The sequence below is a fragment of the Corvus hawaiiensis genome, chromosome 7 (genome assembly GCF_020740725.1).
Source record: "Corvus hawaiiensis isolate bCorHaw1 chromosome 7, bCorHaw1.pri.cur, whole genome shotgun sequence".
In the NCBI taxonomy this organism is placed as follows: domain Eukaryota; kingdom Metazoa; phylum Chordata; class Aves; order Passeriformes; family Corvidae; genus Corvus; species Corvus hawaiiensis.
Window position 1 is genome coordinate 18,862,130 of NC_063219.1, and position 15,764 is coordinate 18,877,893.

The 15,764-nt window shown below is 44.2% G+C and overlaps 1 protein-coding gene across 1 annotated transcript; it reads left to right on the forward strand.

Moving 5' to 3' along the window:
- The first annotated feature begins 991 nt into the window (after nt 1–991).
- CHRNA1 (cholinergic receptor nicotinic alpha 1 subunit) lies at nt 992–12,105 on the forward strand. Its single transcript, XM_048310270.1, has 9 exons — nt 992–1,113; nt 2,962–3,107; nt 3,253–3,297; nt 3,741–3,850; nt 4,081–4,276; nt 4,884–5,121; nt 6,211–6,434; nt 7,732–7,971; nt 9,914–12,105. Exons 1-9 carry the CDS (start codon nt 1,071–1,073, stop codon nt 10,043–10,045), a joined length of 1,374 nt encoding a protein of 457 aa, XP_048166227.1. The 5' UTR covers nt 992–1,070; the 3' UTR covers nt 10,046–12,105.
- Nucleotides 12,106–15,764: the final 3,659 nt, after the last annotated feature.

Below are 15,764 nucleotides of genomic sequence, written 5' to 3' on the forward strand. Positions count from 1 at the left end.
TGTTGTCACTTTCTCCTGGGCCTTTTCCGAGTCTTTTGAAACCAGATGACCTGAACTGCAAAGAACATTCATGGATTTATAGTGACATCTTTCCTTTTTGCTTTATTTCCTTTCCTAGAAACTGATGAGCACTTCACAGGACTATCTCAAGGTTTTGTTCCTGAGTGATATCGTTGAGTTCCAGAGTAGATAATTGTGTATATATATGTGTGTATATATATATATATATACATAGATATATAAAAAATTATCTGCAGTTTCTTGTTTTCTTTGATAGCCTAAATGACTGTTATTACTAAACACATCACTTTTCACTTCTTTCCAGGTGATTTATGGTAATAAAGAGCAAGCACTTGCATACCCTACAGAAATCCACTGGATCTGCCCTGCTATAGAAACAAACCAGTCATGTTTCTACCACTTGACTTTCTCAGTTCAGTAAGGACAGAGGTGGTGGCAGCCAGGGGGGTGGGTTCTCCTCTTACTTAGTTAATAGCTTTCAAGGTGGGGACTGGTAGATTCAAGGAGATGGATTGGTCTCGAGAATATTTGTTCACTTATTCAAAGATTTCCCATCCCTCTGTGAAGCCAAGGGAGCAGCCTCCTCCCAGCATGAGGTCTGTACGCTGGTGAGGGTGTTTCAGAAATAAATGACTGTGATCTGTTTTGTCTCAGAGAAACAAAACCCTAAACCTGGCAAGTTTCTCTGTTCAGAAAGAGGTTCTGAGTTCTCACCCAGATGTTCAGTTACTTACAGGTAATTCTTTCTTAATTTTATTTGTGTGTTTATTTGTTTAGTAAGTCACAGATCACACTGACACTCAGAAAAAAAATTACCTTCTGTAAACTGCAGAAGATATTTGATGGGTGAAACACACTGTGCTCCCATTTCCAGCCCGGTGGTGCAATGGTGCTCAGCTGTCATTCCCAGAACAGGTGCTGTAAATCAATACCCTGGTGGGTATATTTTGGCAGCACCCTGGCGGAGGCAGCACAGCCCCCTCTGAAGGGACCTCGGAGGTGCTTTGTGCGTGCCTCCATCTGTATGACTGCAGCAAGAGGGAGCTGGGATGATGAAGGTCCCTTGCGTACTCCTCCTCCTCATCTCCACAGGTAAAGGTGTTCCAGCCATGGCCTTGAATGGGGGTTGTCTCCTTCCTGAGTGTGTGGGACTGGGGCTTTGTATATACATCAGTGTGTGTTCTGGGAGCAGCCTGTCCTACTGGTGAGGTTTTATGAACACACCAAATCATTTAAAGGAAACCTTTGGAGTGCATTAGCAGCAGCTCAGATATTTGTAATTTCAGGCAACAGATAATTTGAACTGAGAAGTTTGTGTTTTTTCTATCACTAATCTTTTTTTCATGCTCCCGTTTACCCTAGTGCTACATGTATTTCAAAATATGTGAAAGGAAAGTAAGCATGGCTTGGAAAGTGAAAAATCATTACAAGAAATGTCATTAAGTTGTGGGGTGACTGACAAGGAGGTAGAATTGATTTGCAGCTGCGTGAGTTTTACTGAGATAATTGTTTTTAAACTGTCCCTTAAAAGAACAAATATTTTGTGATCTTAAAAGCTTTTCAGAAAATTCAAGCAGTACACTAAATACCTACCAAGCCACACCAGAAGGGAGCAATGTGAAAGGATTTTAATTGGATTAATAAAGCATAGAGCTTCAATTAGACGTGATGCTGTGATCATAACTTAAAAATTGAAAGATGTCTCCTGCCCACCCTTGCTCAGCCTCTTGGCAGGGGAAGCAAACAGTGCCTGTTTGCAACAGACAGCTTTTCTCATTTGCATCCAAGTATTTTAATATAATCTCATGGCGGGACAAGGCCAAGGCAGAATCTTTGGCAATCTCAGCTCAGCTATATAAAAGCAGTTGATGAAAAGTCAGTTAGGATACCAGGGGAAATCCTAGCTTAAGTTGGAGTCAGCAGCAAAATTCTTGTTGACTTCTGTGACCCAGGATTCAACAGAGAGGAGGGGAGACAAGGGTGCAATCTGCCAAAAATGCTTGCAATGAGGCTCGACTGTTCTGTTCCTTCTCACTACCTTTAAGAGGGGAGACATAAAAAAACACCCCCAAGCACCCCTTCCATTTGCTTTCCTGCCCTGGAACGGTGAAGCAGCTACAGTCTGAGGACATCATGTGCCTGCTTGTTCTGCCACAGGCTCTCTGGAAACAGGGCCCACCTGTTTTCCAGTGCCCTTGCTTCTTGGGAGTGCAGTGCCATGCACAGGCACTGGGAAGGCCCCACTGGAACAGGGCTGCTCCCTGCCATTTTCACTTGTGAAGCTCTTCTTACAAGGCTCTTTGGCACAGCACTGCCAAGTCATGCTGGGCAGCCTGTGGGCAGAGCTATCCATGGAGCTACCCCGCACAGTGAGTGGTTTCCTTCTCTCACCACCTGCACAACCTGAGCAAGTCCCGTTGCAGAGAGGAGCTCTTGTTCCACTTAGATTGTGGCTGCAAGGAGTCTAGGTGATGATTTCTTCTCAGTGACTGGTGTGCTTAGCCTGCTCCTTTAATGTTACTGTCACAGGAAGGTCTGTGGAATTGAAGGTGGAAAAGGCAACATTAGAAATCCCTGATACTGGATATCCTCTGTGTTTAACTGCCCATAAGTACTGCCTGTTAGCACAGTTTCAGGCTGGGAGACTCCTGATGCTCACTCTGATGTCCACGATCCTGGCTATTTGGATTTGTTCATCTCCTGGATGGAGGCCATTGTTGCCTTACTCCTAAGCTGGTGCCCAGGTCAGACAGGCAGTTACCCCGCTGGCGGTACTCGCCCATGGTGCGAGTCTGAAGCGAGAGTCACAGGGAGGACTTGCTGTTATCCCCCACCAGCAGCTTGCTGTGGGCAGCACTTCCTCCATGCCAGCCTCAGCTTGGCGGTGCTGTAGCCTGTTCCCTGCCTCATCTGACTGGTGCCACCCCTGATGTCCTGCAGCTGGGCTGGCCCTGTGCTATGAAGATGAGACTCGCCTGGTGGAGGACTTGTTCAAGGACTACAACAAGGTGGTGCGCCCCGTGGAGGACCATCGGGACGCCGTCATTGTCACCGTGGGGCTGCAGCTCATCCAGCTCATTAGCGTGGTACGGTAGGAACGTGGGTAATGGGGATCCGCTGGCTCGTGTGATAGTGCCAAGTGGTGGTGTTTTTCTAAGGAAACAGTTTTTATCTTTTAATCTTGATGCTTGCTGATACTGCCTTCTTTTTTTTCTTTCCTTTTTTTTTAAGGATGAAGTAAATCAGATTGTGACAACCAATGTACGCCTGAAACAGGTAACTCTAAAAATTCTTACCCATTTCATCTAATTCAAACAAATGCACTGGGCGCAGTCAGGAATTAACTACACTGTCATACTTTTGGGCAGGTGGGTCAGGTAGCAGAGCATTTCTTCTTACTGAGATCTCAAGAATAAAATGCTCTAGACACTAAGAGTCTTAAGAAAAGCATTTGGGGTTGTATTTCAAACAGTAGGCTTCTGATATATTTGTCCTTGTATTATTTTCTTTTGGGGTTTTTTGTTTTTTGTTTTTTTTTTCTTAAGCTTCTTAAACCAAAATTTAAGGTAATGTAAAAAATGATCTGGGGGTCCCACTCCCATATGTTTATGCTTACATGCATGTCCCAAAGCAAGGGAGGAGCTGTTTCTGGGAAGTACTCAGACTACCCCCAGAAGCGCTGGGAGAGGCTCTCAGGGGCTGAAATCTTCCCTCTTTAGCAATGGACAGACGTCAACCTCAGATGGAATCCAGATGACTACGGTGGCGTAAAAAAAATCCGCATCCCCTCAGATGATATCTGGCGGCCAGACCTTGTTCTTTACAACAAGTAAGGGGTGCCAGCTGCCACGGGAGAGAGGGAGGGAGGAGGAGCTCTGCCTCATGGCAGCACTCTGGTGGGACAATTTTCCCATGACATCTGCTCCAGTGGGTACAATTCCTCAGAGTAAGCCTCTCCAGGAGCAGGCACTGGGGAGTCATTTGACCTGTAGCCAGAGAAATCCTTTTGTGACTGTGTTAATTATGCTGCCCATATTGCTTTTAATGTTCCTTTTGCAGTGCAGACGGTGATTTTGCCATTGTAAAATACACCAAAGTCCTTCTGGAGCACACAGGTCTGATCACCTGGACACCACCAGCTATTTTTAAGAGTTACTGTGAAATTATAGTCACACACTTCCCATTTGACCAGCAGAACTGCAGTATGAAGTTGGGAACCTGGACATATGATGGTACAGTGGTTGTCATTAACCCGGTAAGCAGGGAGTTTGTAATGGGGAAAAGCAGCAAAGACCTGTATGTATTTTTAGGGAAATCTCAGATTTAGAATGGAATACGACCTAGTTTTTGACTGGAAAAACAAGCAGACCTTACCTGTAAAATAGAAAATCCTTATTTGTAGATCTAGCACAAGATTTCCTGGTTTGGCTCCTAAATTCTGCATACATATTATTCCTGTGCCCTAACAGTCTCCTGTCTGTCCTCTGACAGCTTTGCACCACTTTTTATGGTCTTACCTGTTCTGCTTCTGCTTGTTTTCTTGGGTTTGGGTTTTTTTTGAGGGGGTATATCTTCTCTGCTCATGACTTTCCATTGCTAAGGACTCTTTCCCTGTCCCCTCAGGTATGCCTCCTATCCGTAATATTTTTTCAGTCTACTATCCCTGACTATAATATTTACTTGATTGCTGTGTAGAGGCTGATATTCTTAGGCAAAATAACATGGACAAGAGCTGTTTACTCACAAAAAAACCCCAAAGTGCATGAGTTATTTGGAATCCTCTTCCTGAGCCAAACCTGCCAAGTTTTGATTTGGTTCAGAATACAGAGTATTAAGAATTTGTTTGGGTATTTTGCTGCCAGGAGAGTGATCGTCCAGATCTGAGTAACTTCATGGAGAGTGGGGAGTGGGTGATGAAGGATTACCGTGGCTGGAAGCACTGGGTTTACTACGCTTGCTGCCCTGACACCCCTTACCTGGACATCACCTACCACTTCCTCATGCAACGCCTGCCTCTCTACTTCATCGTGAACGTCATCATCCCCTGCCTGCTCTTCTCCTTTTTGACAGGGTTAGTTTTTTACCTACCCACAGATTCAGGTATGTAAATTTATTCATTCTACTGCCATAGAAATATAGAAATTGCTCTTCTAAAATGTTCCTGAGAAATTCCCAGTATTTGAAATCATCAGCCAACTTGAAAGCCAGAGCATATTACAACTGGACATTTCCACTGAAAGTAATGGCTTTAAATATTCTGCAAAGAAAGGATAAGTGCTGAAAACTGAAACTGTTGATATAAATAAATTGGGGTGCTTTCCCATGGAAATTGCTATCTATCCAGCTAACTTCTGCAAACTAAAGATGCAGTTGGTTAGTTTTTATGTTTTGCCACAGGTAGTCATTGTGTTAGTATGTCCTGCAGTAAATGAGCACACAGGAGTGACAAAGGCCCTTCTGCATTATGTCAGAGCAGAGAGCTCATTACCTGCTTGCACACATCACCTCGTGTGACACAGAGCAATCCTGACCTGTTCTGGCCTCCTTTGTCACTGCTGAGCCACTCATGCTCCCTGCAACCATTTTCTCCTCTTCATTCTTTTTGCATTTTTGTCAGCTTTTCATACTGCTTAATTTCAGTGCAAGCCCCTTCTTATGAAATACTTGATGCATTTTTTGAGTGGAAAACTTCCTACAAAGTTGAACTGGATTTAAAAAATGTGTGAATAATGTTTTATGGTTAATTTTTGACACCCTTCATATGTGAGGAGGTCTTGCATAGCAACTGACCTGATGTCAGATGTGATTTTAGTCCGCTCCCTCAGCCCACAGACAGAGAATAAGGCAAGCAAACCCTCAGGAGGTGGTGGAGCAAGCACTAATCAGGTGTATATGCTTCATTGTCCAAAATACACAGCCCATGAAATGCTCCTGGCAAGTAAAAATATCCACCACCCGCACCTCAGCCCAGTCATTCCTGGTAATTCCCACCTGAGTGCTGGAGCTGATGGTGTTAGGCTCTCAGGTTTGCCCTGCCTAGTTACTGCTTTGGATGCTGGCAGAGACAATAGCACTGCAAATGCACACGTGTTTGAGTGAACAGCTATCACCCACATCCTGCTTCTCAAATAAATGCTCTCTGTACTGTATGATAGGAGCAGCAATGATTTTGGGGTTTTTTAATGACAGGTGAGAAAATGACTCTCAGCATCTCTGTTCTGCTGTCTTTGACTGTGTTCCTGCTGGTCATCGTGGAGCTGATTCCCTCCACCTCCAGCGCAGTGCCTCTGATCGGCAAGTACATGCTGTTCACCATGGTGTTTGTCATCGCTTCGATCATCATCACGGTCATCGTCATCAACACCCACCACCGCTCCCCCAGCACTCACACCATGCCCCACTGGGTCAGGAAGGTGAGCTCTATGGCTTGGCACGTTTGCTGGCTTCCACTGAACGCTCCATATTTTATTGGCAGGTTTTCTAATAAAAGTCAAAAAGAATTGGGGAAGTAAATGCATCATGTTAAAGGTCTCAAGGCACAAGAGCCAGTGTTTACTACTTAGCTGTGCATAAAGTCAGCAAGATTGCTGAAGTGCTCCTTTAAGTAACAAAATTGTCCACTGGGGTAGAGTCTTGCAGGGAACAGATGAGGCAAAATGTGGGTTTTGTCTGAAGGCACAGGGAAAATAAAATGTCCATCTAGACTCAAATTACATTTCCTAGTCTAATTCTCCATCTGACTGCAAGGCACTGCTGCCTGCCAGTGGCCAAGTCCATCAGCCTGTGTGAGTGCAGAGCACAAAGGCCACAGGGAATACCTGAGTTCAGCATCCCATTTTGCAAAATATGGTTTAGCAAAAGCTAAAAAATCCTCTCTGTACTTTTCCTGTATAGAGTTGGTCTGCAGCCCTTGGGAGTAAAGCAGATCCTTGCACAGGAGTCTTAATGGTAATCATAAGATGTAGAAAAAATTGGTTGTCACTACAAGTTCTTTGCCTGGGAGACAGTATCAAAGATCATCTGATTTATTCAGTAATCTTTGCTGTTTTGAAGCCTGCCTGAGTTCATACTAAACCATGACATGAAAGGGGATTGTTCTGTGTATTTCTAATTTTACTTTTAAGGTTACAACTTATATAGGATTCCCTCTGCAGCACAAACAATCCCTGCAGAAGAGAAATTTCAACAGGAAACACTGCATGTGCTTAACATTGCTCCGGCAGCAAGTCTCTGTGACTCCAAAGGAATTTATTGTAAACCTTATATGCCTGTATAGCAAACATTCATAATAGCAGAATCAAACCTAAGTAGCCAAAAGAGGTTCTTTGTCATCCATTCTTCAAGTCAGATTTGTAGGCAATATGTTTCAAGTTAGATGAGATAGCTTGAGCTCTGTCAGCTCATGCTAGCTGAGGATCTGCTCTGTAGCATCGCCTCCTGCTTCATGTGTGGATGTTGGGTGTGTGGCAGAGGAAATGGCTTTCAGAAAACGTGTGGCAGGCCTGCGGGAGACTCCCTCTGCCCCGGGACACAAGGCTGACAAAGGCCCCAGTGTAAGTAAGGCGTGGGTTGTGACATACTCGGAGAGGGAATCTGCAGCAGCTCCAGCACGGGAAGCGATCTGGGAGCGGAGAGGCTTGTCTTTGTTCAGCACACAGCTGCAGCTGTAACACAGCCCCAGAAACTGTCGTCTTCTCCCTTTGTTTTCAGATCTTTATTGACACAATCCCAAACGTCATGTTTTTCTCTACAATGAAACGACCATCAAGAGACAAACAAGACAAAAATATTTTTGCAGAAGATATTGATATTTCTGACATTTCTGGGAAGTCAGGTTCTGTGCCTGTCAACTTCTACTCGCCGCTTACCAAAAATCCAGATGTGAAAAATGCTATAGAGGGAATCAAATACATTGCAGAAACGATGAAATCGGACCAAGAAGCCAGTAATGTAAGGCATTTTTTTGTGCATGATTCATTTCTAGCTTTCAAGTTGCTACATCTTACTTTTTTGGCAAAATATCACTGCCTTACAAAAACACTCCAAGCCCTGGTTTGGCTCTAGCAGTGGACAATCTTCTCCCCTTGATGGAGTCAACAAGGAGCAACAAATACTTGTCACAGATGTTAACTGAATATTGGCTTCCCAAAATGACAGAAAAGGAAAAAGTGTCAGTGCTAAGGTTTTCTTAATGTGATATGTGAAGCCATAGAGATGGAGTGTCTGTGAGTAGGAAAGCAGTTTCAAGAACTCTAAGCAAGTTCCAAAACACATTTCTCCTGTCTCCAACTCAGGCATCTTGCCCCTGTGGTAAGAAAGATCCTACTGCTTTTGAAAACCCAGGAAGCAAGCCAAACTCCAAAAGACTAGTAGTGTTATCTGAGAAGTGTTAAATGTAACTTACAAATGATATTTCCAATTTTGATAAGGTTTTGTTTTATTCCTGAATACTACAAGTAGTCCCTCCAAATGAAGTATGTCATGAGGTACTCTGATTACTGACTTTTTCCACATTGCAAGCCAAAGGAAGGATAAAAGCATATAGAGTCACACATGGCAGTGTTCCCTAGGAAAACCTAGCTCTGCCTCCTTCTAGCACATTCAGAACAATTAACCCCTCTTTTATTTCAGCTTTCACAGATCACACAGCTTTTGCAGGGGTAATTCAGTCCTGGTATTTCACCTTCCTTTTGCCTAAGTGGTCATAGACCTCTCCTGTTGAGCTGCAGGCTAGTCTGAAGACAGGCAGGTTCTCTGAGAAAATTATTTGGCCCATGCTCTTGAAAAGGAGGTGCTTCCTTCCCACGGACAGGATTTACACCACAGTGTTTGTTCCTGAGACCAAATTCCTGGAGCATGTGAAATGGCTCTGGCTGTAGTCTCATGTTCCCGTGACTCCTTTGCCTCTCTGCAGACAAACTGTTGTCTTCAGCAGGGCTGGCGTGGCTTCAGCATCTCTGGGCTTCACTTCCTCCTTGGCTCACAAGGAGGGTCTTCAGGTTACCAGCAAATGCCCCCTTCGGAAGTGGAGCCCAGCTGCTTGTGTCATCTGGGCACTGTTGATATATCACTTCCAGGGGGTTTCAAAAGTCAGGTTCCCCCAATAAACTGAAGGTTGTGGCTTGTGAAGGCTGTCACTCCATTGCATTCACTTCTGAACCACCTCAAAACAGTATTCATTATCAGTATCCTCTAGATAAATTGCAACAGCCTCTTCTACTTGTGGGAGAACCAAGGCAAAAGCAGAAGGTGCCTTGGGCCAGCATGTCACTCCTTAAGGCAGAGTTTTACAGGGTGGAAATCCTGAGCCCTGCTGTACTTGGTGCCTTGCACTCTGCATGTTCTTACTGTGCTGGGTTCCCACCAAAAGCATCCAGTGAAAAGGCACAGGGCAAGTGGTTCACGGTGTCCCACAACTGGAAAAAAATACTAATGGAGCTACCAAGAAGGTTTTACAAGACATTCGAATGTATGGAAAGAAGGGATTAGGGTTAGATTAATAGCAATTGTCTAGATATCCCATGAGAACAAAAAAGCAATGGAAAAACAAAAGTCAGCTGGGTCAAACTAAGCGTTTTGCTTTCAAGGTTTTAAACTCTCTTTCAGAAGCAACAATTGGCCTAACAATTAAGCTTTTCAACATTTTTTTAAATGAAATTGTTCAGCATATTGCTAGGGTTTCTGGTCAATTTCGCATTGAAACGTTTATTTCTAGGTATCTTAGGCTTTCTTAACCACTGACCTGCTTTTGAGAAGAGAATGAGCATTTTTTGCATTACAATAATGGCACTTATGGAAGAGCCTTCCCCTTGTTCAAGACAGTAAATTACAAGAATGCTGTAACAAACAGGGCTCTGCAGAGATTTTACCATCTCCTTTGTTTCTTTCTCAGGCTGCAGAAGAGTGGAAGTTTGTTGCAATGGTGCTTGATCATCTTCTCCTTGGCATATTTATGCTAGTTTGTTTTATAGGAACATTAGCTGTATTTGCTGGTCGCCTTATTGAATTAAATCAGCAAGGATGAATGTCAGCTGGAAAGTATTTGCTACCCTGAACATCTGAAAGCATCATAACCATGAAAATCTGGCCAGCCTCTGAAAGGTTCACTGACAGGAATCAGTAACTGCTGGGAAAAAGCATGGATAATAAAATGTAAGGCTCCATACTTAGCACTTCTGAGCTGCTGCTCAGTAGCATTTAATTGCCAAAAAGAAAAACTTGCATTACAGGTAAACTTGAATGGCTGTCCGCCAGGTTTTGATCCATTTTACCCTTTATTAAAGATGTTAATGTATTAATAAGACTGTCTGACTTTGTAAGCAACAGATACTAGTCCAGTGAAGTCAACAGCAGTGTAACAAGCTTTAGCTGAGCTGTTAATCTGTATCCAACTTTAGCATTCAAGCTGGTTTTAATATCTGCTCCGTGGCTTTTGTATTAGCAGAGTCACCCCTCTCATAACGCTAGATGTACCCGTCAGAAATGTCTCAAACTCCATGCTTAAACACTTGATTTTCATGCACAAAGCTGAACTGACTGTCATGCACGACTCTACCCGTAGAAGGTCTTGCTGCAGCAAAGAGGAGAGACTTACTTGTTCCTTACTGTGGGAAGGATCCAACCTATTCCTTGGATAATCTCCATATTCAACCTACTCTGATCTTGGAAGGTTGGTTTCCACTCTGCATTTGGAGTGATGACTAAGGTTGGGGGCACCTTCAAACTTGGGGGTGTTTATTTGAACACAATTCTCTCTGTTTCCTGAAAACTGTCCCCTGCCCTGCTGAAATAGACCGTGAGCATTAAAGTCAGGCACAGCGTCACACAGCTCATTCCCAGGGAAGGTGTGGATCTCAGCTGTACTTCTGCGTGACACGGTGACAGGACCTCTCCTCCTCTGAGCAACGCCGGGAACTGCCCGAGCTTGAGTCAAAAGTTGAGCAGCAGCTCTCTCTGGTGGCCAAAGCAAAGTAGTGCTGCCTCTGGCCGAACACGGCTGGAGTTTGTTTACTCCATATTCGACGTACGCAAGAAGCCTCTCTGCGTTTCAATAGCGCGGTGTGGCAATACCAGCAGTGCTGCCTCTTCTTCTCAAAAATAAGTAAGGGTAGGTGGGGCAACTGCGACAAGTTACTCATCTTTTCCAGCTGGCTGTCCAAGCCAAGAGCAGTACTTTGCTAACAGCTGTAAACAATTTGTTGTGAGTTTAGTAAAATACTTCATGTTATGTGAATGCTCTACAGAAGCCTGTCATGCCTGCAGAGGACAGGCATTTGAAGCACTATAGGGAAAAATGAGGCACTTGTGTAACACTCCCATCATTGCGTAGTGTTTGTTGGACAGTGTTGTGGTGAGCTGCAGTCCTAAGCAAACTGTTTGTCTGGGGTAATCGATCACTTGTAGCATTCTGCTCTGCTCTTACGGTTTAAAGGATGATAATCCTTTGCCTCTCTGGATGATCATTAACCCTGTAAGCGAAGGACAAAGATGTATTGCTGGGCGACACCTCTGCTGACAGAGGGAGTGTTCGCTGCAGCTGGCTTTATCTGAGGTGGGAATTCCCAGCTCCCAGCCCTTGGGGGAAGTCAGCAGCTCCCTGCTCACGATTAGCTAAGCTGCAGCATAATGGTGCCTGGAACTTAATTTGAGAGCCTGTGATTGGCACTAAAATTGACAGAACAATCCTCTTAGAGCAGCATGTGGTTGAATCTTAGCATTAAATATAAACATCAAGGAACATTCACAGCATCTTTGTTCAGCTTCCTCAAGGCAGACCCGGGTCTTGGCCTCCAGATTCCCCCTATTTGTGTGCCAGAGTGAGTGTGTGCACGTGTGCCTGCCTGCTTGCTTCTCCAGATCTCCTTGTAGACATCTAGGTGCAGTGCTTTCCTTCCACTTCCTCAGAAAAAGGTTTGAAATTATTTGTTCAAAAATTTTCATTTGTGATGTTTTGACCCATCTTATAGGCACAGCCTATAAATCTTCTGCCTTTCTGTCACTCTGACTCTTGATGAACTACTTGTGTCTCAAATGATGTGATAGCAGGTAAAAATAAATGCTAACGACTTTCCTTCTTAAGTTGCAGATTCCGGGCATTGTACACTGACTCTCCAAACAGGGTTCTCCAAGCGTCAAATAAGCACACTTTCTTTTCTTCTTCTTCTTTTTTTTTTTTTTTTTTTTCTGCTTTGCTTTGAATACTTGGTCTGTACCAGCCTCTATTTTCTGTTCCTAGATCACCTTTGTGATACATTTTTCTTGCATACCACTTGTATACCACAGTATCCATCTACTGACAGAAACCCTTACCTACCTGCAGACTATTTCTTCTCAACTGCTACTGTCCTTTTAAAGTCAGCACCTATTAAAATAGTAGCTTTGGAGGTTGTAAATGTTGTGTCTCGGTCACAGTCACAAATAATCTGCTGCTAACATGTAAGTATGTATAGTCTAATGATTTCTCATTTACAGCCCTGTAATCCCCCCTTGCAATCTTAACACTAAACTCTCTCCTACATGGGTTGAATCAGTAGCCCCAGGGACATGACCCTGGATAACACTCATGCAACCCACACATGCATCTCTGCTGCCTCATTGCTTTAAACAGGCATATATTTCAGCCCTGAGCTTCAACTAACAATTCCCACAAGCAAAGCGAGAAACAGGTGTCACACACTCATTGCTAAATTTCTCTAGTAAGTGTAAAAAATAACGACGTGAGCACCATGGCACTGATGTAAGCGGACCTCATTTAAATGAAGGCAGACCAGGGGCATCTGGGTGGGAAGGTGTTGCTTTTATAATGATAGTACCCAGAGCAGTTAGCTTGTCCCTCCTTTCACTGCCATCTTCTTGCTACTAAAGCTGCTTTTGTGCGCTTTGAGCTTGTTGATAACACCCTATTTATGTCCTTAACATAAAGGCTTCCTGGAATATCTCCATCTTTTTCAGTTTGATTCTCTTTCCAGTTTTCAAACCATTTGGTGGTTAACTTTCCCCTTCCCATCCATTTAGCTGACCTTAACTACTCTCTACTGTGCCATGGATATGTTGCTCTCAGAGATGCATTCACTCCCAAATGTCTTTCCTCTTTGGCACTCCTGCTCTTCAGGAGACCTGACCCTTCTGAGAATTTTTAAAGTCCCTTATCTTGTACTGGCTCCAAGAGAGCAGTTTCACCTCTGCATGAGTCTATAATCAGAACAGGCTGCTGCTCTCCACCGTCACAGACAGCTGAGCTGAACTCGTTGTCCTTATTCTGTCTCTTCAGCCAGTTGGATCTTGGCTTCGTAGTGGAGCTGATCAAGAGACAGAAAAATGACACTCGCTGAACTCCAAGCACTTGATTATGAGCTTGCATCTGCCAGGTGTGAGCATTCATCTGCCACCAGTGCTTGGGTCCTGCAACCTCCTTCAGTTTGAGAGTTTTTAAAAATCAGGTTATTGTTTCAGGCAATTGTAAGACAATTTAAGTACTCTTTTTTTTCTCCAGGATATAAGTTGCTGCCAACCTCCTTGCTGTGGCAGTCTCCCCAGAGAAGTGTGAAAGCAGTGTGAGTTTCATCAGCGTGCTGACTCAGCAGTTCCTGTTTCCACAGCTGAGGCAAACCACAGCGGGTAGGGACAGCAGGGCAAGAGAGAATGTGTAACACAGGACCCATATAAGTGCATAAACACTGTGCTGCTGGTGGAGAAAGGGAGCACATTACCTCCCTGAAAGGTTTGTTTTCTGGTATGGTGGCAGGCAACCGATCACCTTTGAAGTCACTGATAGTTCAGCACAGTAGAAATGCTTTTGAATTTGGACACTTTTAGAAGGTTGCTGTCCTTGGCTCCAGTCACAAGATCTCACATTTTCCGTATGTTTACTAGTGCTAGATAAAGTCTAGCACAGCCTCCAGGCCCCTGGGCATGCTGCTGGCTATAAATTACCTTTCTCTTTCTGTTCTTAAAAATTGTGAAACCAATATGAAGTCTCCCAAACTTCTATCACCTGAATGTTGCACAGACACTGACTTCTAACAAAGCTCTGGAGCACTTGTCTCTTTCTATGAATCAAATCCCAAATACAGAAAAGGCACTCATGTACTGCTTTGCAAAAGATTCTCTAAAATGATCGTACTTCAGTCCCTGATAAAGTATAAAAGACTGACACAGTTATGGAAAAGAGCCAACCTGTAGGCAAGCATTTTCATGCTCACTGTGAGAGCCATGCTGAGTCCTGCTGGCTGCAGGTGGGTTATCTACAGCAAGGACAGGACAGTTTCATTTGTTACCATGCAACAGGCCAGCCTGACCAGCAGGCAAAATGCCATAGGAGTTTGTAGGTTACTGCAGCACAGTGATGATGGATCACTCAGTGGATTCCCCCTAAAGGGACAACTCTTTCCTAGCAAGGGTTGTAACCATTTCCTGTGATCCCAGCACAGATTCTCCCATTGCAGCACATCTTCCCAAGCTTCTACAAGCTGAGCAGATCTGTATCAGTGTTTGCTATTTATCCCATATGGAGCCTGGAATGAACGCATCACATGGTATTTCCCCAGCACGTAGACAAGAGTAAGCTGTTTGCCTCTACGTGACTTTTCAGCTAACCAATGACCCAAATGCTGTTTGCCGTGCTTAGGAACCTCATGTGGATTTGTGACCCTCTTTAGAGAGCTTTGGGACTGTAAAGACAGTAAACACAGAGTACCTGCAGTTTTACAATTTGTGAGGACTGAAATTTTTGCTTGCAAGCTAATCTGCATTGTGTGCGTGGGTCAGAAAAGGGTAAACATAAAAAATTGTTCCAGTTTTTGTGTTTGTCTTTTAATGCTCCAAGCATACAATGACACAGAAACAGAGAAATGACCTACATAAAAGCCTGCCAAGGTTGCCAACCTTACACTGAAGACAGCTCAGTAATGCCACTGCTCTTATGACAGCATGTCTCACCATAATATGGTGCCTTCAGGCAACTGCTCATCTCCTGGTGAAAACATGAAAGTAAGTTGCAGCAGGTTAACTTAGCACGCTCAGTCTTTGACCTTGCCGGGACACATTGCTACAAGTGAATCAAGAGCATATTTAAGTTCTTCAGGACACCTGTCCCTAACATTTTTGTTTTAGATAACAGTGTTATATAGCTGCTGAGCTGGACCATGTCCATGCATGGCGTAAACAAAAACCATCTCAACACCTCCAAAATGTGAAAGCCTATGGAGACAAAAGCATGTGAGATCAGTGTCGGCTCAAATAGGCACTCAGGACACAGCTCTTGCACTTCTAACTTTGCTCCTATCTGCACAAGTTACGCCATTCCATATACTTGGGCATTTTCCCATCCAAAACCTCAGTGCTGGACATAAAAACATTAACAGAAATTTTGTTTCTAGAAAACTTAGTCAAACTGCGGGGGGAAAGGGAGCAGAATCTATTGCTTGCCTGGCAAAGCAATCTCTGCGGGAGTTAATTGAGGTATGAAGCACAAATACCTTTTGGGGCATCCTGCAGAGAGGGCTAATTGACCTTCCCACATCTCGATATACTGCAAACCTTAACAGCGAAAAAGCAAGCACCTCTTTCCCACTGTTTAATTACGTTTCTACTCTACCGTGTGTGTCTCTGCCTGGTGCCTAGCTATTCCCCAGGTGCCGCTACCCCTTCCCCGCTGGCTGCCATCAAGGCCATCGGAGGCAGGTAGGGAAAACAAAGCGTGTGGAGAACTCTGTGGCCAAACGGGGCAGCGGGAGCAGGGCCGA

Coding starts and splice junctions, on each gene's coding strand:
- CHRNA1 (XM_048310270.1), top strand. CDS start 1,071: ATGATGAAGGTCCCTTGCGTACTCCTCCTCCTCATCTCCACAG. Junction 3,108..3,252: donor TCATCCAGCTCATTAGCGTG/GTACGGTAGGAA, acceptor TTTTTTTTTAAG/GATGAAGTAAATCAGATTGT. Junction 5,122..6,210: donor TTACCTACCCACAGATTCAG/GTATGTAAATTT, acceptor TTTTAATGACAG/GTGAGAAAATGACTCTCAGC.